Below are 24,618 nucleotides of genomic sequence, written 5' to 3' on the forward strand. Positions count from 1 at the left end.
TATTATTAAAACTATTATTAACATAGTAGTTAATTACCATTAACTACTATTAACATTAACTACTATATAACATTAACAGTAGTATTAACATTAGTATGTAGTATTATTATTAATAAAGGAAATGTTATACTTACCACTGGGTCCAGCCTTTAGCAAGTTCTTCAGATGCCAGAGGTATCAATACCTGTGGAAAGTTAAATTACCAATCAATGCACTGTGTGTGCCTTTCATTCTATTTCTATTAAAGATCAAATCTGACAATCCTGTCAACTACAGTGTAAGCAATGTCATTAGTAAATGATGTATTTTATATCCTTGTCATCACAGCTCTCTGCTATCTGCCTAAAATTTCAAGTTGCTGTTTTTGACCTTAAAATCCTCACCCTTCAATGGTACAGTCCCAGAGCACAGCACAGCAGTGGCAATCAGCAGATTGTTCCTACTAACAGCCTTCCAGATGAACAGGAAGGCTGAGGACACTGCTCACCATGAACTGACCATGATTCTGTATCTCTCATCCTCTTCCCAGAGCTCAAACATGGCAATTTGAGAGGGTGTAGGCATTTTCTATTCCTTTTTCATGTCCCAGATCACGTGGGTAGCAATCGGGTGATTTAACGTGTGCCTATAGAACACTGAAGTTGCAAACACAGCAGCTGGTGTTGGCTTTGGGGATGTCTCCAGCAGCAGCTCTTTCTCATGGATTTTACAAACTGGAAATTTAATTACTTGTGTATTTCCCTAAGTACTCGTTTGTCTTTCCAGTTTTGTCTGAACATTTTCTGAAATATTGCCTGGTTTCTACTGGTTCTTTCCTTTCTCTGACAGCATGATTAGTAAGTCTGACAAGCACATTTCTTCTGTTACTGGGAACTTATCACTCTCTAGAAGAGACTACTGCCTCATCTTTCTAAGTCTGGCTCTGCAGATTGATCCTTCCCTTACTGAAGCCTGACATCTCAGGCACCTGGAATTTTTGAAAGCTTCATGCCTGAATCAGGCTTCAATCAACACTAACTCATACGTCAAGAGGATTTTTGTTTTATGTAATAAGCTGGATTAACAGAATTTGTTTATTGTCAACTTACTTTGCCAAGCAGCCCTTTATCTTTGGACAAGAATCCACCACTGTTCTTCACTGCTACATCTAGTGTTCTTCTCTGTACTTCAGGCAAGGAAACACTGAAATCAAACCTGACAGGCAGAGATGCTTTAGAAGGAATTCTGTACCAGAGGTCCAAGTTCAGTTCCTACAGCTAAATAGCCACTCAAATCAAAACCAAACCATCTCCCTCCCCAAATTAAAAAATGAGGTCTGAGACAAATGAAGAAAAAAATCCTAATGTTTTCCCTAAATTTTTTCTTGAAAACGGTGATCAATATTAACATCAAATGTTTGAGACTTCTGTTACCTTTGGCCTCTAGAGGCCACTGGTAAGACAAAACAAACATATGAACAAGACAAAAGGAGGCAAAGGTCAAGCACTGACTAGAGAAAAGAGAATGTGGGATCCTACTGTAGTGACAGCTCAGTATTAGCATTTTCCACAAGGAAAAGATTGGTCAGTCTTACTGATCCTTGGTGCTTGATAATCAGAGCTCCTTTTCTTTCCTGGCTGGCTAAAGTATCAATGAAAGCTCTTTGCTAGAGCTGAAACTTAGACAAAGTCAGGACAAGGTTATACCACAACCTACATCTATTTGTCACTACAGTTCTTAAACAGCTTTATTGCTTTGCAATGCATTTTCCTTGGAAAGGCACGGTGAAATAAATCTATTACCTGGAATGAACAGGAGAGAGCTGCACTACCAAGAAAATCTGCTGGAGCCGCTAACTAATGATTTACAGATTTGACAGAAGGGACTGAAGTGGTGTTTTCCCTGAATTCATTTGCTGTCAGTAGAGAAAGGTCTTTATTGAAAAGCAAAGGGTGGGAGAGTAAGGGGCAGAGATGTGAGGGAAACTACTTTCAAAAAGATGAGTGCAAGGATAAGGATTTTTATGCAATATAATATTGCACAAGCTGTTACAACTTCCAACATATGGGCCAGGATATAATCTACAAGGAAATTTCCTGACTCCCTGGATGCTGAGAAGTGCCACAGAGTGACTGAGCAATGTGAGCATGCACAGGCACTGGCTGGCAGCAGCAGCCAGGCACTCAGCCAGCCAGGCTTTCTGGCAGGAAGGGAGATCAGCAGCACTGGCCAGCCAAAGGCACTCGTGTTCTCACCACCTGCCAGGAGAGTGAATCCTGCAGCTGAGCTACAGCACAGGGGCATGGAACTGGTGTAGGAAGGCAGGAAAGACAGAAGTGGCTGCTAACAGCAAGAAGGGCTGTAGTGATAACAGGGAACAGAAGGATAGAAGAGCTGTTACAGCAGAAGAGAAAGGTATGGTCAAGTCTAATGGCAACAGCAGCTCACCCTTCAGTAATCACAGAAATCTTCATTTGACAGCTTTGTAATTACATGATAAAAAACTACTACACATAGTTTAGAACCTACATTTGATCAAACACTGGGTTTAATGTCTTCTTTGATACATGTGTTTTTCTTCTTCCTGATCGTCTCTTATCAGGCAATAAATACATTCGCACGTAGGGGTCAGATCCTTCTTCAGAAAACGCTATCAGGTTTCTGGGGAAGTGAAAACCGAGGAAAAGCACTTAGAAAACCAACAAGAAATTGCTGAATGTTAATGTCTGCACTACCATCACCTTAATTTAGTACATGAAGCAGTTCCCCTGCACAAAATATGATGTGGAGTGACTTGTATGAGAGCAGATGACTGTAAGAAGAGAGCAGAGGTGGGAATGCAGTGTTTCCTAAATTCTAATTTGAAGTTTGGATATGGCTTTTTAGAAATCATGTGTTTTGGTCATTCTGTAAAATAATCAGTCTCTTAGAAACAGCTTTCAGATACTGCTGATAAAAATCTAAATGTCATTTTCATTTAAAATCTGACAGAGGCATAATAGACAAATATAAAATCAGAGCAAAATCTTCCACAAATTTTTTCCTGATTCTGAGTACAGCTCTGCATATTTTTGTATTTATGCATATTTTGCTTTAAAAATAATGAAGATTAACCAATCCACTTAAGAGTAAGTCAAGATATGACAAACTTTATCAAGAAATAAGCCCAGATATGAAATAGTGTATTGTAAGCTCACCTGCAGGAATGCACCACCACTATCAGTTTGTTTCTTTGTGAACTGTGACGAATTGTTAGCTGAATCTGTCCTAATGGAGACTGCCCCAGAGTTGTTCCACTGCAGGAAAAAAGAGAACATTATGCTTAGTTTTTAAAATGCACATTAGAAGTAAGACTTGACTGAGCAGTTTTCCCAGAAATCATGTATTATCCATTTAACTTCTCCAGACCAATGGGAAAGAAGAGAATATGTGTAAGTGTGTGAGCATATCCTCATCAGATTCTTGTACTTCAGCTCCTTGGCCAACAACTCTGCTCTCCAAAATAGGCCAAGTATTCTTGTCATTAGGAATATGGGACTTTCTTCATTACAAGTAAAGGACTTGCTTGCCCTAAAATAAACATCAAAGCAGCATCTAGGGAAGTGGAAAGAATAATAGTGCTAACTGCAATGAAAAACTCAGGCATGGGCCACTCTTACCTAAGGCCAGAAGCCAATTAGAAGATCAGCCCATTATTTTCTGAATTCTCTTATCATAGAAATGTAGATATTCTTGGGATTAAAATAGTGATCATTTAAATCTACAATTGCTGTTGTAAAAGCTCAGTATAAATACAACCATTTTACTCTTCTATGGTTTATATCACCAAGAAAAGAGGATCAGAAAAAAATTACACTTACAGGTCATGTTTAAATAAAAAGCAAGCACCATGTTTAAGAACTTGTGTTTTACAGAATGGCCAGCATATGCAGTTCCCTCATCTCCATGAGATGCTCATTTTAGTTTGTGTGAACTGACAGTATTTTCCATATCACACAGGACTGTATGTGCCATATTTGCCATTTCTCAGCCACCTGAAGGATATCTTATCTTCAAGAGAGAAGAGTGCCTGTTTTGTGAATATCTGCTACCAAGTGATTGATCCATTAAAATTCCCAAGTCATTCTCTTAAAAAAAATAGAATGAAGATTTAATTTCAGTATTTTCTCAGTTGAAATAAAAAAAAAATACTCAAAGCACCTAAATCATGTGGTCTGCAATAAAGGACCTCATTACCTGTAGCTTTACCACTCTTACCAAATGACAAAGTATGGCATTTGTGCATTGCATGAGGAGTGGTATTTCAATCTTTATCACAATTAACAAACTCTAACTCAGTTTTGGACCAGGAGAGAGCCTGACAAAGTCAAGAAAAGTTAGCATGTGACTATGAAGACAAATGGGGTTCTGGAGCACATAAGCAGGTGGTGTATTTGTACAAATTGAAGAGAGAGCCAACAGCAGACTCAGCTGCAGCCCTTCCACTGCTTAAAGCAGACATTTTAGAGAAGACCATGTCAGAATCCTCATGGCTTTACACAGTAAAATAACAAGAGACCATAGTCAAGCTGCAGCAAGATAAATTTCAATAGAAATAGGGAAGAACATTTTAAAAGTGGAGTAGTTAAGCACTGGAGTTGCTGAACAAGTTATGGCATCTCAATCCTTGGAGATAACCAAAAGTTGTTTGGACAAGGCCCAAGAAACCTAATCTAACTTTGAAGAGGAATCTGCTTAGAGCAGAGGGATGATCAACCAGAGATTCTGTCCAACCTCTATGACTCCATTGATTCTATGAACTCTGACAGAGAAAAAGATGAATTGGTTCAACTCCTTGCAAGTAAAAAAATAAAAGCTCTCTACTTAGATTCACAGAGAAGCTTGATGAATAGGGAATGAATAGTTTGCAGTCTCCTATTCAGAGCAGGATGGCTGTACTTGGTAAGTAAAGGCAAGTAAAAAAAAATTCAAGAATTTAAGAAAGCATGTCTGCATCGATCTTCAGTGACTGCATAGTAACTGACTACCCGTTTAACATTCTTTATAGCCTAATATCCCTCTGAGTTATTTTAAAAGACCAACCATTTCCAGCTTAATGGGCTTAATTAATGCTAATAGGATTCAGTGGTGAAACAGGCAACTACTGCCATGAAACTACAAAGTGCAGCTATGAGAAGAAGTAGGACTTAGATTATCTAGCAGACGATCACAATGGTAAGGAACCTCTAATTGCAGCTTCTGTCTGAGATACCAGGAAGAAGCAGAAAACCCCAATGACTGAACAGCACAGAACATTTCTGGAATGTGAACTAAGCCCTCCTGCTCTGGTGGCACTCTGTGCACCAGCTGGGACGTGCTGCAGAGGCCCCCAGCCCCCCGTACTTCTCGAGCTGGCGCAGCCTCTGGCGCAGCTCCTGCGTGGCGATGGGCAGCGAGATGTCGGAGGCGATGCTGGGCGTGGGCTCCTTCACCGACAGGTGGCTGGGGGAGCACGAGAAGGTGGAGGCCTGCAGGCTGGAGGAGCTGCGGCTGAGATCTGTTGGCCACTGCGGGCTGGCATTGGGAGGCTGACTCTTATCAGCTGGGTCAGTCTTTTTATCACTGTCAGTCACTGGGGACGCTGGAGCGGGCTTGTTTGGATCAGATGTTGGCGAGACGGGAACCTGAGGCTTAAAAGATGATTTTCTTGCATCTTTGGAAACAGAGGGCCTTTTTACTTGGGCTGAGTGTTGATGATCTGGAGATCTTGCCTGCTTTTCAAGAGACAGGACCTGGATACAGGAAAATACATTTAATGTTATTATTTTGCAGTATAAGAAACAGGAACAAATTACAAGAATACTGGTTGGTGACAAGTTGTCAAGTTAAGACACTAAAGCAGGACCAAAACCATTCAGAATTGCTAACTCTACACTATGAAATACTTTACATGACAAAGCACATCTCCACCTTCTTCATGGCAACTTCATTTCACAACTGTGAAATTCTCTGTTTATTAAGAATTATTCTCCTCATTATTCCCTTCCCAAATTCTACCCACTTCTGGTGTAAATGCTACTTACTCTGCAGTTCTAGCCATCTGGAAAGATATTCTGTAATTTTTTTCTTCTACTCTTTTGAAATTTAATTTTACATACAATGTTTTCTCATTAATTGTTCTTACTTTCTCTTTTATAAGTTGCTTTAATTTAGTAATGATGCATAAGCAACAAAGTGCTTTAGAAAGAAAAATAACAGAAGTGTGACTGTTGGCAAAGAGATACAGTACCTTACTAAACCAAGTAATTTAGATGGAGAAAAAAGACAAACCAACTTTTAGGTTGCAAGTTTTGTTTTCAAAACTCCAACATGTCTGAAGGCTGGTTTGAATTTTTCCAGTACTATGCAGGTACTTCCTTTCCTTATACACTTTACTTTTTGAAACATCAAAACCTCAGTTCCATTTCCAGATGGAGGCTTTTTCACTGATCTGTAACCCACTGGGTTCAAAAGAGATTTGAAGGAATTCAGATTCCAAACATGATTTCCAAGCCTAAAACCACAGGGGACCTTGTTTTTAATTAATGCAGGTGACTATTGTTTCATTTTGAGCATTTTACAGTTTTCAAATGGAATCTATTTAAATTAGAGGCTATCTCTGTTTACTGATAGCTCTGCACAACCAAGGACACTTGGCAGGTGACGTCAAAGGAAATGTACTGGCTTCTTCAAAAGCTGGCAGACCAGGAGTCATCACAGCCCTAAATATGCTTTCAGACATTTACAATGGGAAAGGTTTTAGAGTACCCTGAGTGCAATCTTCATGTTTATAGTGCTGTTGGGACCAGAGTTGCTCAGCTGGAATCGCTGATGCATAGTTAAATCTTCACTCTCTAGCAACTGGCTTAGAGGCAGCTTGAAGTTCCCCAAAGAACACTGGTGCTGTTCATCCCTCACCTGAAAGAACACAGAAATTAAGTCACTTTGTATCATCTGCTTTGTAAGAATTCAAAGAAAGAAATTACATTTTTATTTAAAAATAAAAAAAGAAACAATATTGAAAGTAGTTTGTTCTTAAACCAAGTTTCACTGATTTTAAGATTACATTACATTGAAGGAGAAAAAAAAACCAAATATACTCAATGCCTCATTTCTTCAACCTTACCTTCTACAGCAAAAGTAAGACAGAAAAGTAACCACCACATCTACATCTACCAGACCTTAGAACAACAAAATAACTACAGGGTTTCCAAACTGTCTGTGTGAAAATTAATCCCCACAGCTATTAGAGGAAGAGTGACTAAGACAGTCCTCACTCATTTACACTTCAGTCTCTTAGAACTATGTAAAGGACATGTCAACAGTGTAAAAGGATACAGTATTTGGATAAAGTGAATACTTCCTTGGTGTGAGAGAGGAAGGATTCCTAGTTCCAAACTGGTATATCAAATTTACTTTTGGATTTTTTTTAAATTAGAAAAGACAGCCATTAATTATATTATTCATGTGAGAGCTGGGTTATAGTCTTCCTTCCTTTTAGTAGTAAATGGAAATAAACATTTCATTGCCTGGCCTAAAAAAAATACTTTAAGTATAATTTTAATCATGTTCACATTGTATTTAGTCTCATTTCATAACAGCCTTCAATGTGTGACTTTTACTGCTGCAACATCCTAGAAAAGAAAGGTATCTAAAGAGAGTGAGACACATACCTCAACTTCAAGATCTTGTCTTTTGGGATTGTGTACAAAGAAAGTAAAATTTTCCTCCCATACTGGTTCATTGGTCTTGTATCTAATCTGAAGTTAAGAAAAAAAGAAGTACACAAATTATCAAACAGTTTGTCTAATAGAGGTGGTGTCAAGACATGGGCACATTTTTCATTTTGACATTTTATTTGGTGTGTGCAGAGAAGGGCAGCAAGGCTTGGGAAGGGTCTAGAGGACAAGTCTGATGAGGAACAGCTGAGGGAGCTGGGGTTGTTTAGTCTGGAAGGGGCTCAGGGAGAACCTTATTGCTCTCCACAGCTCCCTGATAGGAATCTGCCTGAAGGGAGGCTGTAGCCAGGTGGGGTCAGCCTCTTCTCCCCAGCAACCACCGACAGGACAAGAGGACACAGCCTTCAACTGCACCAGGGCAAGTTTAGGCCAGACATTAGAAAAAAATTCTTCACAGAAATAGTGACGGGGCACTGGAATGTGCTGCCCAGGGAGGTGGTGGAGCCACCATCCCTGGAGGTGTTTAAGAAATACTGGATGTGGCCCTTTGTGCCATTCTTTGGTTGATAAGGTGGTTTTAGGTCATAGGTTGGAATCCTTGGCTGCTGGTTGCCAATTTCAGTTCTGGTGGTAACTAAGTGTGTGTACATGCTCCATGGTTTGGTAGGGTAGGAACTCACCTTACTCTCCTGTGCCTTGTGTCCAACCGACAGCAAAACAAGTGGGTTGGGATTGCTGTTCATTTTCTTTCCTGACTGGTAAAGAAAAAGCAAAAACTTTGCCTTCAGATTAGAGCAAAACCTCTCCCCTCTGAAACTTAAATGTTTGCATCTTAAAAATACAAATCATATGCATTCTACTGCATGCTTCTCTATTATTCTCAGTGTTTTATTCAGCTGGCTGGAATGGCAGACGGGCGAGTGAGTAGCTGGTGAACACATCAACATGAAGGCATCCAAATACCTGAATATGCTGAAGCAAAATGCTGCTAATAAGCAGGAGTTTTAGACTCATTTCCATTTTCTTTAAATGAAACTGGTAAGATGCAAATTCTTATCTTTTAATGAGCATTACAATCCCCAAAGCTAATGAAGCATAGTTAAAACTGCAAAATGAATATTGCATGCAGATGGAAGATATGAAGAAAGCACAAACTCAGGAACTTTATATACAGTGCTGTAGAACTATTAAACTGGATGTGGTATCCAACACTGATGTTCCCTACTTTTCAGTTTGGGGAGAAAGAATATGCACTATAATGTATGTGAGGGATATTTCTACAGTTTACCAAATACTCTTTATTAGAGAATCAACCATCTGCCATATCTGAGCCTTGCTCACCAGCTGTATAGCATTACATCAAACTGTGAAAACAAACAGCAGTTTAGAAACAAATCATATATGCAAAGGAACATTCCAACTGTATGTTTCTTTCATGAATTTCAATTTAATCTAACAAAAATTCAATTCAGAAAGAAAATTTAGACATGAAAGTTAATCATCTCAAGCGGGTGTTAATGCAGTTTAAAAAGCCTAGAAAATGTAGGATACATGGTTACTTTGAGTTCTACCCTGTAGGAAAATCAGGTATGTCAACAGAAAGTTAGTTAAAATCTTCTTAATGCATGTAAGGTCACAAGTACAACCAAGTGATTCCAATATTTTGTATTTTTAAATTAAGAAAATGCATCATTTAGATACATTTTTTGATCTGAACTTACATTTTGGACATCATACTTCCACTGATAATTCTCAACTTTAATATGACATACTGCTTAGAACCATACTTTCCTTTAGAAATAAAGCTAAAGCACTCCTTTCTTGGATGAATGCTGCCTTTCCTTTTTTATGATTTTTAATAAAAAATATTAAGCCCTCAAATAAAACTGAATATAAAGGTTTACAGAACAGAAAGAAAGACATATTGCACTGCAACTGATGGTGTTTTAAAATAGTAGATGACATTATCTTCATTTTTCCTTTGTCCACAAAATGGTGCCTGAAACTTTCTTCATAAAAAGATGAAACTACAGGAGTTGACAAGAGACCCTGTCACTTATGCTGATATGTAAATAGGAATAATTTTAATGCAAATTAGGCAGGTAGCAATGTGTAGGCACATATAATGCACCTCTGATGCCAGGTACTGACAGACTTGTTGTTGACAGCCTATTAAAGTCTGTCCCTTGTTCACGTTCCTCCAGTTGAACATCAGCCCTTGCCAAGTTTGCCTACCAAAAAGCTGGCCTAAATTTCTTTAGCAGTCACATAAAAGATGTAAAACCTACTGAAAACATCTAGCAGGAACAAGATTATTCCAAAGCAATCATTCAGAGCTGAGTGATAAGGTATCAGTCAGTATGTGGAAGATGTCTTAGCTTTCATGTCAGCTTCATTCTTTAGTTACTACTACAAATCAGTTCCCAGCACTTTTCCCCAGTCTTCCCAAGCAGCCTGCACTCCACCAATCTGATCTAAAGTTCAAATGACCACAGACCACAGAATTTTAACAACATCCTGACACTGGCCTCTTGAAATCAAATTCAAGTGAAACAGAATTACACTAAATTTGTATCTGGCAATAGAAATCCCATCCAGTGTTGGAAGCAGAGTGTTGCAGGCATTCGTGCATTTCCAATTACTTTTGTGACCTTAAATGTACAACTGTATTAATGTTACCTTCAGGGCTTTCTGAACAGCAGCCTTCTTCAAGCCATCAGGGTTAAATTCTAATGGATTATTCTTTTAAGTCAGGAGAGAATGAACATAGGAAGGGTTAATAAGACATGCAATGAAGCAATTCAACTAGGTTAATTAATTATGACATGGCAACATAGGACAAAGCAGGGGGAAAAAAATCAACCTAAAAAAAAAAACAACAAAAAACCACAACATCTTTCAAACAAAACAAAACAATGAAGGACCACCACTACAACAAAAAAGTCTGACAATTTTTTTTCCTCTTCTCCTCTGGATATTTTTATTCTGCTTCAAAACTAATATACCCAATTTCTGTCTGCTTGTATTTCTCTGCTCATTGTTTTTACCCTAATAGAGATAATTCACAAAATATTTTTATTTAATGCCTGATGCCCTATGAACTGCCTTCTTAATGATCCTTTTTAGAATTTGTTTGAGCATATCTTCACAACCCAGAAGCTTCTCTGATGATAAGTCAAGTAATTATGCAAAGGAATCCTTTTATGGGAGAAATTACAACATCTAATTGATAGGGATTTATATCATTATAAAAGTCAAATTTTGTTAAGCCTCTTCAGAAAAGTGATGTAAACACTGCATACTAACTAGAATGAAGGTCTGCTACTTTACTCAGTTGAATGAAGACGTGCAAATACAGTAAAAATAGGAATTTAAAGTGGCTAAGCAGAACAAAATCTCTGACTGCTTTCCATTAAATATGGAAATTTCAGAATTTTATTTTAAGATTAATATACTGTTCTTTAAGTGACACAATAATGTCTAGAAAAATTTGCATTCAATTCATAAGAAATAATTTCAGAAAATAAGATTTGGAAATAAAACAGACTTCAAGTTAGTGTACTTATGGCTGGCTTTTTCTTTAGAGACATATTTTTGTTTCAAGGAATAATTCTTTTTTAGAAGCTGTAGATTGTGGCAATAAAAAATTGCATAGTGGCCTTTTGAAACATTCTGGTTTATGAACAGGAACTGGTATGAATGCTTTGCCAAAAGAAATGCCTTTCTGAAATGAAAATCAAAGCGACTAAAATTTGAAGAGATTTAACCTTTATGCAGAAATACTATTTTGCAGTTTCTTTTGGGATGTCATATACTCCAGTTGGCCTAAATATTCCAAAGATTCCTGGCATCCTGCTTGAAAATTTCTATTTCAGAATGAATATACAATATCCAGGACAAAATCACAGAATATTTTGAGTTGGAAGCAATCTACAAGTAAGGAACATCAGGTCCAACTCTTAAACTTGAGAGAACTAGAAATAAGGTTTGACTACTTTTGTGGGGTATTTTTCTGAACATTATATTCCTTAAAATAAATTCATGGAATTTTCCACAGTAATTTATCTGATACATTAGGAACTTTAGTATTTTACTTAGAGAACTTCAAAGATGGAGACTGCACACTATCCCTAGCTGAAACTAGTTGAAACTAATTATTCCTCATTGAAACTTAGGCTTAACTGTTTTTCATTAGGAAATTTTTAAATGCTCAACAGGTACATTCTTTGCTGGATTTGAAGCAATGAATGAAACTGTTTCCTGTTTTCTGACAAAGACAGAAGTGTCACTTTGTTTGCAGCAATTGTGGATTCCCCATCCCTGGAAATGTTCAAGGCCAGGTTGGATGGGGCTTTGGAGGAGCCTGATCTGGTGCAAGGTGTCCTGCCCATGGCAGAGGGGTTGGAGGGAGATGATCTTTAAGGTCCCTTCCAACCCAAACCCTTCTGTGCTTCCATGATTTATTTCCATGGGCTGAAGTCCCTTTCCCTGCTAGCCATGGCTGCTGTCTCTCCCATCACCAGTGCTGTGCTCCAGACCTTCAATTGCTGCAGCCAAGATCAGGGCCCTGGTAATGGCTGAGAACAAAAGGATTAGGCCCTGCTTCTCACAGGCTGCACTCCTCTTGCTACAGAGAGCACAGTGTTTTCTTTCATAACAATGACACAGCATGACTCAAATCTCTTTCTGTAGAAAGATCTCTTTTCAAATCTCTTTCTTTCTATTTCTATCCCATATTTATAAGGATGCAATGACTGTCCTCTACAGAGAAGTACCTCATTTTTTCACATGGCATCTACAATTCACCAAAATTATTTTGAATCTTTAACTGCAACTCAACTTACTGGACTTTTTTCCCTTCCCATTTGCACCTGCATATTCAATACAAATCTTTCCCTTCCTATATTATTATTTCAAGGAATTTTAGAAGTCAAAACCAAAAATTTTAGAAGTCAAAACCTATGTGATCATAGATAAGGGCAGGCAACCACTGACTTGGATATTGAGCATATCTCAATTCCTCTGGAATCATAGCAAGGATAGGCCAAGAGGGACATCAGCTGGGGCAAATATCTTTAAGCCAGGCCTCAGGTTTCAAGGGAAGAAGCTGCAGGTCCATGAAGATGGTGGCTGAAAGGCTGGGAGGAAGGAGACTCAGAGGAGGAAAGGGGATACTCAATATAAAAAGGGAAGGTCTTGCTTTGGGTGACAAAATAGTCTTGGTATGCTTCTGAGTGTCTCTGCAGTAACAGGAAAAGAGGATGGGTTATCCAAGAAATACACTGATGGTGACACAGGGGAATTCTCTAACAGCCATCACTACATTGCAGTAAATCCTCCTAACAAACCCATAGGTTATACAAGTAACAAAGTGGTTTGTTATTCAGCCAGCCCCTGATTCAATATGCTTTGGAGAATGACTCATTACTTTAGACTCACTAAGTGCTGCTTGGGGTATCTCTGAGTGCATCCTCACCAGATAACCAGAAGACAGCCACTACTGTAAGAGCTTATTTAAAATATGGATAATTTATAAATTACACAGACACCAAAACTGTGATAAACTATTGATTATCATAAGACTCGAGTTACTTCTGGAAATTAAACAATTCTTATACCTTAACTTCAGCTAAATCAGATTTACATGGGTGAATGTCTTGGTGTCACAAACCTAGATTTGCAGCAGTGAATAAACTATCTAGAAAGGAACAGAGATCACTCAGAATTTTTCTCTCCTTAGGAAGTGAGTTCCCTTTTCAACACTTCCCCAGTAACTCATGTTCCACCTTAGGGAATGTTTGTGTGGCAGCCCATGTTTAAGGGTGCCCTGGGAACAAGGGCAGTCCTAGGGCTGCTGGAGCTGGTTTTATCCCTGGGCTACTTCAGACCTCTCCTGTCCCCTGGCCTTCAGCCACACCCTCCTCCTCTGCAGCAAGAGCAGCACCCAGGAGCCTGCAGAGCCAGGCAGCTCCCAGTGCTGCAGAAGGGAATCCAGACCCAGCTTTCTTTGCTGTTCCACTCTGCCTCATAAATTGATTCAGGGATTTTTGTCTGATTTCTAAATAAATGCCCTGTACAGACAACCTGTCTTAACACAAAGATCCTAAGATCCACAAAAATCATCAGGGCTACATCCCTATTTTTTTTTTTTTTTTAATAATAATTACCTTAAAGATATATCTGGTATTGGTGTAACTAAAAGAAACAGCAACTCCTTAATATTTTTAACCCCAAGATGATGGAACTGTAGGTTATAAATTGTCTTTCTCATTCATTAATTTTTAACAAGATTATAGAATGGTTATAACTTTTTAGATACTTTGTAATTAACCTTGACAGAGAAACTAACAGAATTTTTGCTGGGCTTTGGAAAGCTGTTTTAAAATCAAGGATTATGACATGGCCAGCCAGTTAAAATTTATCTGCATAATCTCCAAAGACAAACCCACCTCTCTCTGGAAAAAAAGATACTTATTCTGAACAGATTCTCATTCTTTTTTAAGATACCAATGTTGTACTTCCAGATTTAAGTGTAAGATACTCAGAGGCTCATCAGTTTTTAATAGTTTTGTAACATTAAATTCAAGAAAAAATATTACTTGTTAGTTCACCCTAGCCTGGATTCTCCCAACTACAGACTAATTTCCAAAAAAGAAAAGGAGCTTGGGAATTTGCAAAACAAGGAGCATCATGGAGTGAGATAGAATTTACAAGGGAATTTATAGTCTGGGAAGCACAAAGAACTGCACCCATTTTTAAATCAACTTGAACCAGTGTGGAGAGGTTGCATGTTCTTACAAACATTGAGTGTGTCACCTTTTGAAGAAACTATTGGTTGCAATATTTATTACTTTAATTTCTTTGCAATAAAAGCCAACAATTAACAAGCACATAGTGTGCTAGTACAGTATTCATTTTATTTCTCAATGAATCAGCAATTTAAGTTAAATGTAAAGAGCTTTTACAACAAACTTATCTTGGGTTTTATCAAAAAAGGTTACTTACTTACCCAATGATATGCTGATCAATGAAATTTAAGTAGCCTTTAAAATGCAATAAAAATAGCACAAAAACAATGCACACTTGTTGAAACCATGCAGGAAAACAAATTGCATGCTCTCATTCCACTAGAGTGAGTGGCTTTAGTAGCACTAATCCACACTCTGGCAGAGAAAAGGTACAATACAAACAATACCAGAGAACTCACAAATAGTGCTCTATAGAGTGAGGTAGTGTTTTCACAAAAGACTAGTCCAGATGCTCTCCTCTCTTTTAAGTATCCACACCCAAAGTTTCCCTCGTAGATACTCTTAGGAAGATGGAAATGGAAGGAGAAAGCAGAGTGATGGGATTGTGGCAGAATGAATGCATAAGCAGCTTTACTACACAGAAAAGTTAAGGAAAATAGTCAAAGGATTCCAGAGAAAACAGCAAGAAACAAAAAGTAAATATTTCTCATTACAAATAGTTTCATCCATTAAATGACTTTCTGCAGCACAGCAAGGTGGAATGCTTTTTGAATTTTATTTTTTTATTGATTCTTCAAATATATTAACCCACTTTCCAGGCTCACTCTTGGTAGTTCAGATTTATATGGCAGATCCAACTAATGTTTACTAACTTAGAGACCAGCCTTCTACACCATTTCTATTTCTTTTCTAGATCAATCATCCCAGTGTGCCAGAAACTCACAACTATGATGCAAAAGAAAGGCCTAAGTGGTGGTAACTCAACACTGTAACTCCAACAAAACAAGGCTGAAGGCATGACCTAAAATGTACCAGTGATAAGCATTCACTTAAGGCAATTTCCAAGGTAATAAAAGTAATTATTCTTGTAGAAAAGTTTTCACTGTAACGTTAAAGTGGTGCACAAAAATCTTCAAACTATTAATAAGGGTCAGTGTCATTTTAACCATTCTCTTTAAATTCTCTCTTCTCCATAAATACAAGCAATCCAAGACATTAATTTGCTACATAACCCCCACCACTGAACTTGAGCAAAACATGAAAAACCAACAAATTTCATGTTTAGTCTTGTCAATATTGCTCCATATTAGAATCCTATGGCCATAAAAAGCTCTATTTACTACAATTAACTGCAGTTCATGTAGAAGCTCCATGATGTTCAGTTCTCCTGCATAAAAAAAGTCTTCCCATGGTATTTTCCCCCAATGTGACATAACTATGAAGCCTTTTGGTCTCTGGTTTTGGAAAATTTGATTTACCACAGTATCGTATTATTCTTTTGTAGTAAAGTTATACATGGAATTTGCAATTGTTCTATGTTACTTTCTATTATATTTTTTGCAACACTGGAAAGAAAATTACTTGAAGTTAAATATTGAGTCATTTGTTGCAACTGCTTTTCTGGGCTGGTAGAGGAAGAAGAAAGTAAGAGGATTAAACAGGTCCCACTCTATGACCATCATTCTTCACCCACCCAGGCAATTCTTGTACTGTGGACAGAATATCAGATGCAGCAATAGGAAATTCAGGATGCTGTTCCCAAATTTCCTAACTGGTCTGCTTTGTGCAAAGAACTCCCCCTTCCTGTGCCCTAGAGTTTAGAGATCTACTGATTAAATGCACTGAAATTAAAATACTGTCTGCAAAAACAGGCAGAAGTTGAGACTTGCAACCTCATCTTTCCAAAGGAAGGAGACAATGTCAGAGAATGTTTGTTTAAAACAAACAATGTTAGAGAATGTTTGTTTAAAACAAAAAAAATAATTTATGACAAAGCCTCAGAGTATTTGCTGGAGAATGTAATATAGAGAATCAGAGCTATGTGGAAAAGACTGGAACTGGTATAGGAGAGAACTTTACACCACTTATTTTAAGTAAGAGGCTTTAGTGTATTTTACCAAACCTTAACTTTGTGGCTGTTTCAGTAAAATTCAGTATTTGAACAAGAAGATACATAAATTGGTTCAAGTGAATCTAATACACAAAACAGATGGCAGACAGACTTTTTCTATCTGTTGGAGTTCTCTGAAACTGATGCTAAGCACACCATAATTCTATTCTGTTCCTGCTTACTCTGTACTATAGTAATTTGATTTATTTTCCTGCTAAGTTACAGATTTTCCCTGAATTCAATATAGAGTGGGGTTAAAAAGGAAACATGAGGATCTATTCCAAATGAGTCTTTTTAGCTTTTAAAATAGCCTAGAAATACCACTTCCAAACTCTGCTCTATACACCCTGGAACAGACATGAAATCACTAGTCAGTCATGTAAATTGTTTGGGCTACTAAGGTTTCATTTGTTACCACTATGATTTAACTTAATTTTAACCTAAATTTCAGCAGAAAAATCTGCAAAATGTGTGCAAAAAAATCCAAAGCTTGAAAACTGTAGTCTCTGATTAATATTTTAATCATCACTTCCAGAACCTCTCATCTAATAGCAATGCTGAAAACCAGCAAAACTCAGTTAAGTTTCATGTATCTCTTTATGGTAGGGTTAACTTTATTACTGCTATCAATTACAACCAGGAACAGTACTTTACTAACCTGAAATAAACTCCAAAACAAGTTGTTTCATAGTCCCATAGGATAAATCCATAGAGAGAGAGAACATGCTTTATTTCTATGTTTTGCACAAGCAAATAAAGCACCCTGCCAAAAACAATCTGATAGAAATCTCACACAAGTATTCTGGCCCTTTAGCATCAACTGCACAGGACTGATTTCATGGTGAGGACCTTAAGTACCTTCAAATCTCCAGCAATACCCTAAGCCAAAGCAAGCAAGTTCACCTCAACTTATGGAAGTGGGTTGTTTCCCAGTTAGTTCCTTAAAATTCCTCATACTAATCCCATACCATGTATGGAAAACATCATGGAATAAAAACATGCAGCCTTTCAAGTCCAGGAAAGGAGCATTCTTTAGAGAAAAACCACACTGATTAAAGAGTAACGTTTTATTAAATATATAGCTAAAGACTATGCTACTAAAAAAGTAGACCTTACATTACACATCCTGAAAGGAGAGGAATTATAGAGAAGATGGCACAATGTGTGTTAGTAAAGCAGTGTCACACTACCAAGCAAGACATGCTGGGAGTCCCCAAGAGACTCTGTGACAGAAGGGTATCCATGAGAACATAACTTACAGGCAGGTTTCTTGCTGAGTCCAAATACAGAATAAGCAATGCAGATGAAAGCCCATCATTAGCTTGGTCTTTATCAGCTCTAATGCTTGTTAGCACCTAAAACAAAAACACACTGTAAGCCTTTCTGGAAACCAAGGGTTACTATTTCTGTCTCATTTCTGAAAAAAACAAACCAAAAAACCATCTCCCAGAAAGCAAACATTCACAAATTCAGAGCATGAAGCATAAAAAGTAAGTTTTCAAGACTCATACAGACATTTCAAAACCATTTGCATGGAAATTTGCACCCCATTTCCTACTTATTTTTTTTAGATTGGACAGATTGTAACATCATATCCATCTTTATCTCCCAGACTAAAGAAATGTCAGCAGATATTCTCAAACAGTAACATTAAGAGAAAAGAAGAGAACAACAAAAGCATTTGAAAATCTGAGTGTAAACCATTTACACTTATGACTGGTTTGAGATTTCTAAAGACAGCTTGGAATAAAGCTATAGGTTTCTCCAAATTCACAGCAGCTAGAGATCTGGTTACATACTTAACAAATAAACAAAAAAGTCACTACAAAATCACCCCAAAACAATTAAGATTAGAAGGAAAGTAATGTGTTCCCTTAATACCTTGTCTAGATTGTCAGCAGTTGGCATCAATGTGAGCCATTCCAGTTTTAAATGCAACTTTCCTTTGGACACTTCATCCAAAGTAAACCACTGAAAATTAAGCAAAGTAATGTGAAATAATCTGGCAAACAAATACATGATTAGTTCTTCAGGACATTTAGGAATCACTAAAGTCTGCTAAGAATCTCTCAGAGCTGAAGTCCACATAACCTGAAAAGATCTGATCCATTGAAATTTCGTATTTTGCATAAAGCATTACAACACAGAATGATAAAACCACCCAGACAAACATTATACATTATATGATAAAAGCATCTTTAAAATACCAAGAAAATTCTTAAAGTTCTTTAAGGATATTCCGGGAAAAAAAACCCTGCACAAGGTTCCTATAAAGTCTCTCATACATATAGGACAAAAATTAGTGTGCCCAGCAATTAACTCTTCTCTTGCAAAAAAAACCTTCTCACCAAATATCTAAGTTACTATTTTTTGCATTTGCATAGGAGTAACCTTAAAACCCCAAGACCTAAAAAGAATGTCATTATTTTTCAGATTTCACCGGTTTAGGTATCTATTAAACCACTGTACTGATTATCAGGGCATGTATTTCTACAGCATTAAGGTTATTCTTGCACATACAGGAACTGTGCCCAGGAAAATATAATCCAAGAACAACAACATGTACAACATATGGGCCTTGTTAAACCAAAAATGACTGAGCTTGATTACCTCATCTAGAAGACGCTCCTTCTCAACTTCAATTAAATCAATCATCAAACTAGGAAAAGGGAGAAAAAGAAGTAGTATTTTAGCCAAGAAACAAAAGATCTAGCCCAGAACTCAAGCCCCACCCTGTGCTTGTTGAGTATCCACTGAGATCAAAAGGGCAGAATATTATACTTTTAGCACCTCAGAAAAGAAGAAGCAGGGAATGAAAGAGCTGAACAAAGATGAGTGCAGGATGTCAGGAAAATGCCTGCACTAGAGCCCATTTTGTAACCATGAGGGCAACTGGCACAATATAACTCACATATGTATGACCCAACTCTCAAAACAGAGAGCACATCCAAACTACCCACTGGAAATAGCACCTATGACCAAATTCATGCTTTGGCAGTGTCTGGGAGAATTGTAGTTCACACAAGCTAAAAATGTAGCAGGGAATGAATCTGCTAAAAATTAAACAGAGCAGACATCTGGATGCCAGTACATGAACATTTGTCTGGCTTTTTATTTTATTAGTACTGATGTACACATTAGGTCAGTTCCTCCCACCATCACTTCAGTGTAAGATTAGGGAAGTGCAAAGAAAAAGAAACCTTTGTACTTCCTACTTCTTAATTTTAATGAGAAGTAGGTACTGTTGCTCCTGTTAAGAGAGAAGGAGCTGGAAAAGCAAGGGAGCTCTACTCCATATGGAAAGCAACAATAGGAAGTTCCAAAACTCAGCAAGAAATAAAGGTGACAAATTACTGGAGAAAGAAGCTGGCTAAATCCCTGAAATGTTTATGAGTAAACACCTATGGCTTATGGAATCAAAGAGTGAGTCATGTTTGTAAAAGCATTACAAGTAAATGTAAATATTTTCTTTAATCAAATAGTTAAGATCAGCTCTTAAGAGGAAAAACAAACTCGAGACAGTCATTTAGAAGCTATGAAGATGAAGAAGATACAGAGTTATAAAACTATATTAACTTTGCCTGAAGAAGGAATTAAGACTTAGTGCTAGCTCACAGACATTAAAGAAGTTAGGGCACAATTCTGGGTACCCACAATACTCACCTGCTTTTTTCAGAAAAGATGTAAACATATACATGTGTATATACACACCCAAGCACATTTGCATAAAAATGAATTTACATACATGAAGTAGTTAGGGAATTCCTTACTACCAAGATAATTGATTTATAAATACAATTAGATAGCAGAACAACTGCAATAAAATAAAAATAATAACTGAAAAAAATGACAATATTTAATCTCTTTCCAATACCTACAAACATATTCTCCATAACATTTACCTCCCCAGGAAGTCATCTTTATCTGGATCTTCATCAAAGAGCTCAATCTCTAGCTCCTGTCCTGGATGTTCATACACTAAGGCCTGGAAGTTCAGTGAGAGGGCATTATCAGAAAAACTGACCAGTTTGGGTAAATGGCATAACAACAGTAAAACACTGAGCTGCAGCACCTTTGTACAATAAAAAACATTAGTAAGCAAATGCTTTGAAAAACTGCAATTTAATGAGTAGAGCAATTTTAAGAGCTTTTCAGATAAAATTTGTCAATGTTGGCTCTAAAAGCCCAAACTTCTTTTTCAGAATTACTGATGCTCAGTCTAGACAAAAAAAAAAAAAAAAAAAAAAAAAAAAAAAAAAAAAAAAAATATATATATATATATATATATATATATATATATATTAAGGACACCCCCAAAATAACCTCTTAAACAAAAGAAAGAGGATATTTCTTCTTTTGTTTCTTCCATAAAGAAGAACATACAACAAGATATTTTTCTTGGTTATACCTCATAAACTTCATTCCATTTTGGATTGAGATTTTCTTTGATGACCTTGCTTTGGAAAATTTGGTTGCCCACACGGATGATTCCATAAGGATCTGACTTTCCTTTGATAATCCCTTTTAGATAAGTATCTTTTCCCTCTAGGTCCTGAGCTTCAATGAAGTGTATCCTTAGAACACCCTGAAAAAAGAAAAGATGAGTTTGTACAGTAATCTGAAAGCTGCCATGTCATCACAATTTACACAAAGATGTTTTATTATTTCCATTGCCATTTCCTTAACTTATGAAACTTATTTTGGACATACTGTAAATAGAAGATATCAGTGATGATCCACACACTCAACAGACCTAGCACTCAACAGACTCCTGAAAAGAAAAACTGTCATCAGCCATCAGAAACATCCCAGTTACATCAAGAAATATCAGGTTTCTGGAAGTGAGTAGCAAAAAATAGCAACAACTGTTTAATGAAGCACACTAGTAGTAATTTTCCATGATAACATAAAACACATGCTACTTTTTTATCTGTACAGTTAAACTAGATTGCAGTTTTACAATCCAGTGATTGTAAAAGCAATAAGTTTAAGATTAAAAAAAAGAATAAATAAATGAATAAATACATCTTTCTTGGTGTTCTTTTGAAACATTAACTTCATAGAAATTGTTTATAAATGAAATTAGTTATTAGTGATTGAATTAACAGCAACTTGTATCAGTGCAGTAACTGTATTTCAAAATTCCTCCAGATTGCCTTGAACAGTTACTACAGAAGGAACTAAATGCCCAATTATTGCTGTTAACAGAAACCTGCTTACCTTTGGTATAGGAAACCTCAGCTGAGCAATCTGCACTTCACTGACCAGGGGGACTGTAATTCTATTTGGAAGGACCAAGTAGTTGGAGATGATATCCAATATTATTGTATCTGATAAGCCACTGTTGGAGAAAAGAATCCTCAGTTACTTAAAAAAAATTATTCCTTTTGCTGCTTAACAACCTAAATGGAGAAAATATTTGCCTTCCTGGAGAGAGCAGAAGACACATCTGGTTTGTAAACTTAAAACAAAGGATTCTTGCCCAAACTGCCACCAGGTGGAAGCAGCTGACACTGAACAGCAGAAACCACAGGGATGAATGTAAAAGTGCCCATTTCCCTGCCCCAGCCAGATTTCCCCCTCGCCCCTGCCTTTTGAAAGCAGGCTGGGTAAAAAGGAATTTCATTAGTGCTCTTGCCTCTGATGCATATAACCAAGCAGATGGTAACTGTTTAATTACTTTTTACTTCAATAATGATTTATCTGTCCTTGCAAGTTTGGCTACCCCTTCCTGTATTGTTATGAAACCACTTGTCCTCTTGAGCTGGGAGGACCATCACTTAAACCACAGACACACAGAACACAATGTGTAAAACGTGGTAAAACGTAGCCTAGGGCAGCAAAACTGGTTTTGTTCAGTGAAAAGGGAGTGGCAGTGCAACCACACTGGTAATGAATCATATAAAACCCAGCCCCACACCCCTCCACAAACACAGAGAAGAGAAGCATTTCCTAAGCTACAAGGTCACCCAGCTCAGGTCTGAACTGACAACAAATCATGGTCAGAGTCACTGCACTGGTTGCACACATTGCCCACACAGGCAGAACACAGAACACAAGCAGCCAGGACATCCCAGGAGGATGTAAAAGCTTCAGAGAAGTCATTACAACAGCACTTGAGATACTCTGAACTGCAGAGGGACATTCTCACTGAAGCTGGTGGAGCTGTGATTTCTCCTCCTAAATACAGTCCATTTTTACAGTCTTTGTGAAATCAACATGCAGATAATGTTTGATTACTTTGAACATTTTTTGGATGAAGCACTTCTGTGTGAGCACCTTGTGAAGTTTTCTAAGACTGAATCTGAAGCTGGGAATAACTCTGACTCAGGAGCTAGCATATAAAAACACAAAAGCTGCAGTGAAACATGATATGTGTTACAGTTTCATTTGGAAAGAAAATGTAGTGGTGAGCAATTAACATTATGCTAGAGATGGGCAATAGAACAAACCCATTAAATACAATCTGGCCCACTAGAAATGCACACTGATTTTCATGCCAGAGATTTGAAACCTGAGCAGCCTGCAAGCCCTTGGCTGCCCACTTCCACTGGAAATCCAGATAACTACAATACATGATGCAACATGGCTGACTGTACTCTGAACAACAGGAACAGAAGGAGCTCAAGGCTGCATCAAAACCAATGGACAGGTCTGTGCAGGCTTCTGGCTAGAAAGAGGAAACAGTGGATAATGTTAAGATATTGCTCAGGGGAAAAACGTTTCCTCTCAACTTCTGAGTTAATTCACATGTGCCCTAAAGAGTCTCCCTTGCCCTCCCTTTCATGCAGAGCTTATCCAATCACATTTACAGAGGTTGTCATTCTATGTGTACCCTAGAAATTCAGTTTCAGTAAATCTTAAGATAAATATATGTTTTCTGAAGAGTAGCTTCACTTAGCTATCATTTTAACATACTGCTTTTCAAACTTTAAAGCTTCATTTTGCCAAACATCTTGCTTTCAGTTTATGCTCTCTGCAATGAGCCAAGAAAATAGGTTTCATTATTTTGTCAAGAGGTGACAAAAAATTGAAGATAAACTTCTCAACCAGTCAACATTAAAAGGAAAAGAAAAACCAAAGCCAAGCTGAAGTGATGATAACTACACAAACAACAATCACACTTTTCAAAATTCAAGTCTAATGACAAAACTCTAGTATAGAGACCAGGTAAGCTTTTCTGTTCCTGCTTTTGTTAGTGTCCCTACTTGGTAAGAAGAGAAAGCTCTGCCTTTATGCTCAGTCCCTTAAGAACAGATGACTAATGGAGAAAACCAACTGCCAGAAAGCAAAGGAGCTGTGCAAGGAGAGCAATGGTACCAGAGCTTGCCCTGCTCGTCTCTAGTGCTTCCTGAAGATCACAGACTTTGTGATCACAGGCATAAATAAACCTCCTCTGGACTAGCATAAGGTCCAGAGACTGACTAATGTTCAAACAGAGCTCCAGCAAATCTCCTTAAATAAGAGAAAGAAACAGCCCAAGCACTGGGAGGACTCACAATCCTTTATGCCAGAACCAAACCCCAACTGATTCCAGAGGTCAGTCTCAATTTTATCCCAACATTACCACTTGAATTTCACAAAAAACACCTGAGAAAAATGAGGAAGCATTAATGAAGTTTCACCAAGCTTTACAGAGAGAAACTGGACTCATAGAAGGAAGCAGATACCCTAAATTTAAATATGGAGCTGAAAAAGAACACTGAAGATTGTATGCAACTAACTAATGAATTAAATGAATTCTAAAACAACACGATGCTTTCAAGCTGTTTAAATCTCATCTAGAATTAGCCAGCTGGGGTGCACCTAGATGCAAAGCATTCTTCATGAATACAAGGCAAAAATGACAATCATTTGCATTTTTTGATATCTAAAGTAAGAGGTCTGATCTATGGAAAACAGAGACAAAACACTGCAAGCAACAGAGAAAGATGCATTAATATAAACCCTTATGTGGATGCATCATTAAAAACCAGCTTCCTAAGATCATAAAACTTTATTCAATGATTCTATGTACAATTATTTTTTTCAGTTCAAAAAAGGAAGGAAGTGTAGAATGTTTCATATAGTTTATTAGACTGTC

At 37.4% G+C, this 24,618-nt stretch overlaps 1 protein-coding gene across 3 annotated transcripts in view; it reads right to left on the bottom strand.

The window, feature by feature from the left end:
- ESYT2 (extended synaptotagmin 2) overlaps positions 1–24,618 on the bottom strand; it is a 79,367-nt gene that overhangs the window by 3,192 nt on the left and 51,557 nt on the right. The window contains exons 8-23 of one of the 3 annotated variants that reach the window (XM_071428611.1): positions 21,756–21,876; positions 20,944–21,120; positions 20,438–20,520; positions 19,146–19,194; positions 18,417–18,506; positions 17,795–17,890; positions 14,884–14,985; positions 10,356–10,418; positions 8,357–8,431; positions 7,671–7,757; positions 6,766–6,915; positions 5,362–5,750; positions 3,177–3,275; positions 2,509–2,640; positions 1,089–1,194; positions 135–184 (exon numbers count right to left, since the gene is read on the bottom strand). In XM_071428611.1, coding sequence (XP_071284712.1) covers positions 135–184; positions 1,089–1,194; positions 2,509–2,640; positions 3,177–3,275; positions 5,362–5,750; positions 6,766–6,915; positions 7,671–7,757; positions 8,357–8,431; positions 10,356–10,418; positions 14,884–14,985; positions 17,795–17,890; positions 18,417–18,506; positions 19,146–19,194; positions 20,438–20,520; positions 20,944–21,120; positions 21,756–21,876 — 1,869 coding nt within the window. The remainder of the gene's footprint in view (positions 1–134; positions 185–1,088; positions 1,195–2,508; positions 2,641–3,176; positions 3,276–5,361; positions 5,751–6,765; positions 6,916–7,670; positions 7,758–8,356; positions 8,432–10,355; positions 10,419–14,883; positions 14,986–17,794; positions 17,891–18,416; positions 18,507–19,145; positions 19,195–20,437; positions 20,521–20,943; positions 21,121–21,755; positions 21,877–24,618) is intronic. The other 2 variants (XM_071428612.1, XM_071428613.1) reach the window with 2 other exon arrangements.

This window comes from Agelaius tricolor, unplaced genomic scaffold (genome assembly GCF_023055355.1).
Source record: "Agelaius tricolor isolate 1412-34295 unplaced genomic scaffold, bAgeTri1.0.p SCAF_6, whole genome shotgun sequence".
Lineage (NCBI taxonomy): Eukaryota > Metazoa > Chordata > Aves > Passeriformes > Icteridae > Agelaius > Agelaius tricolor.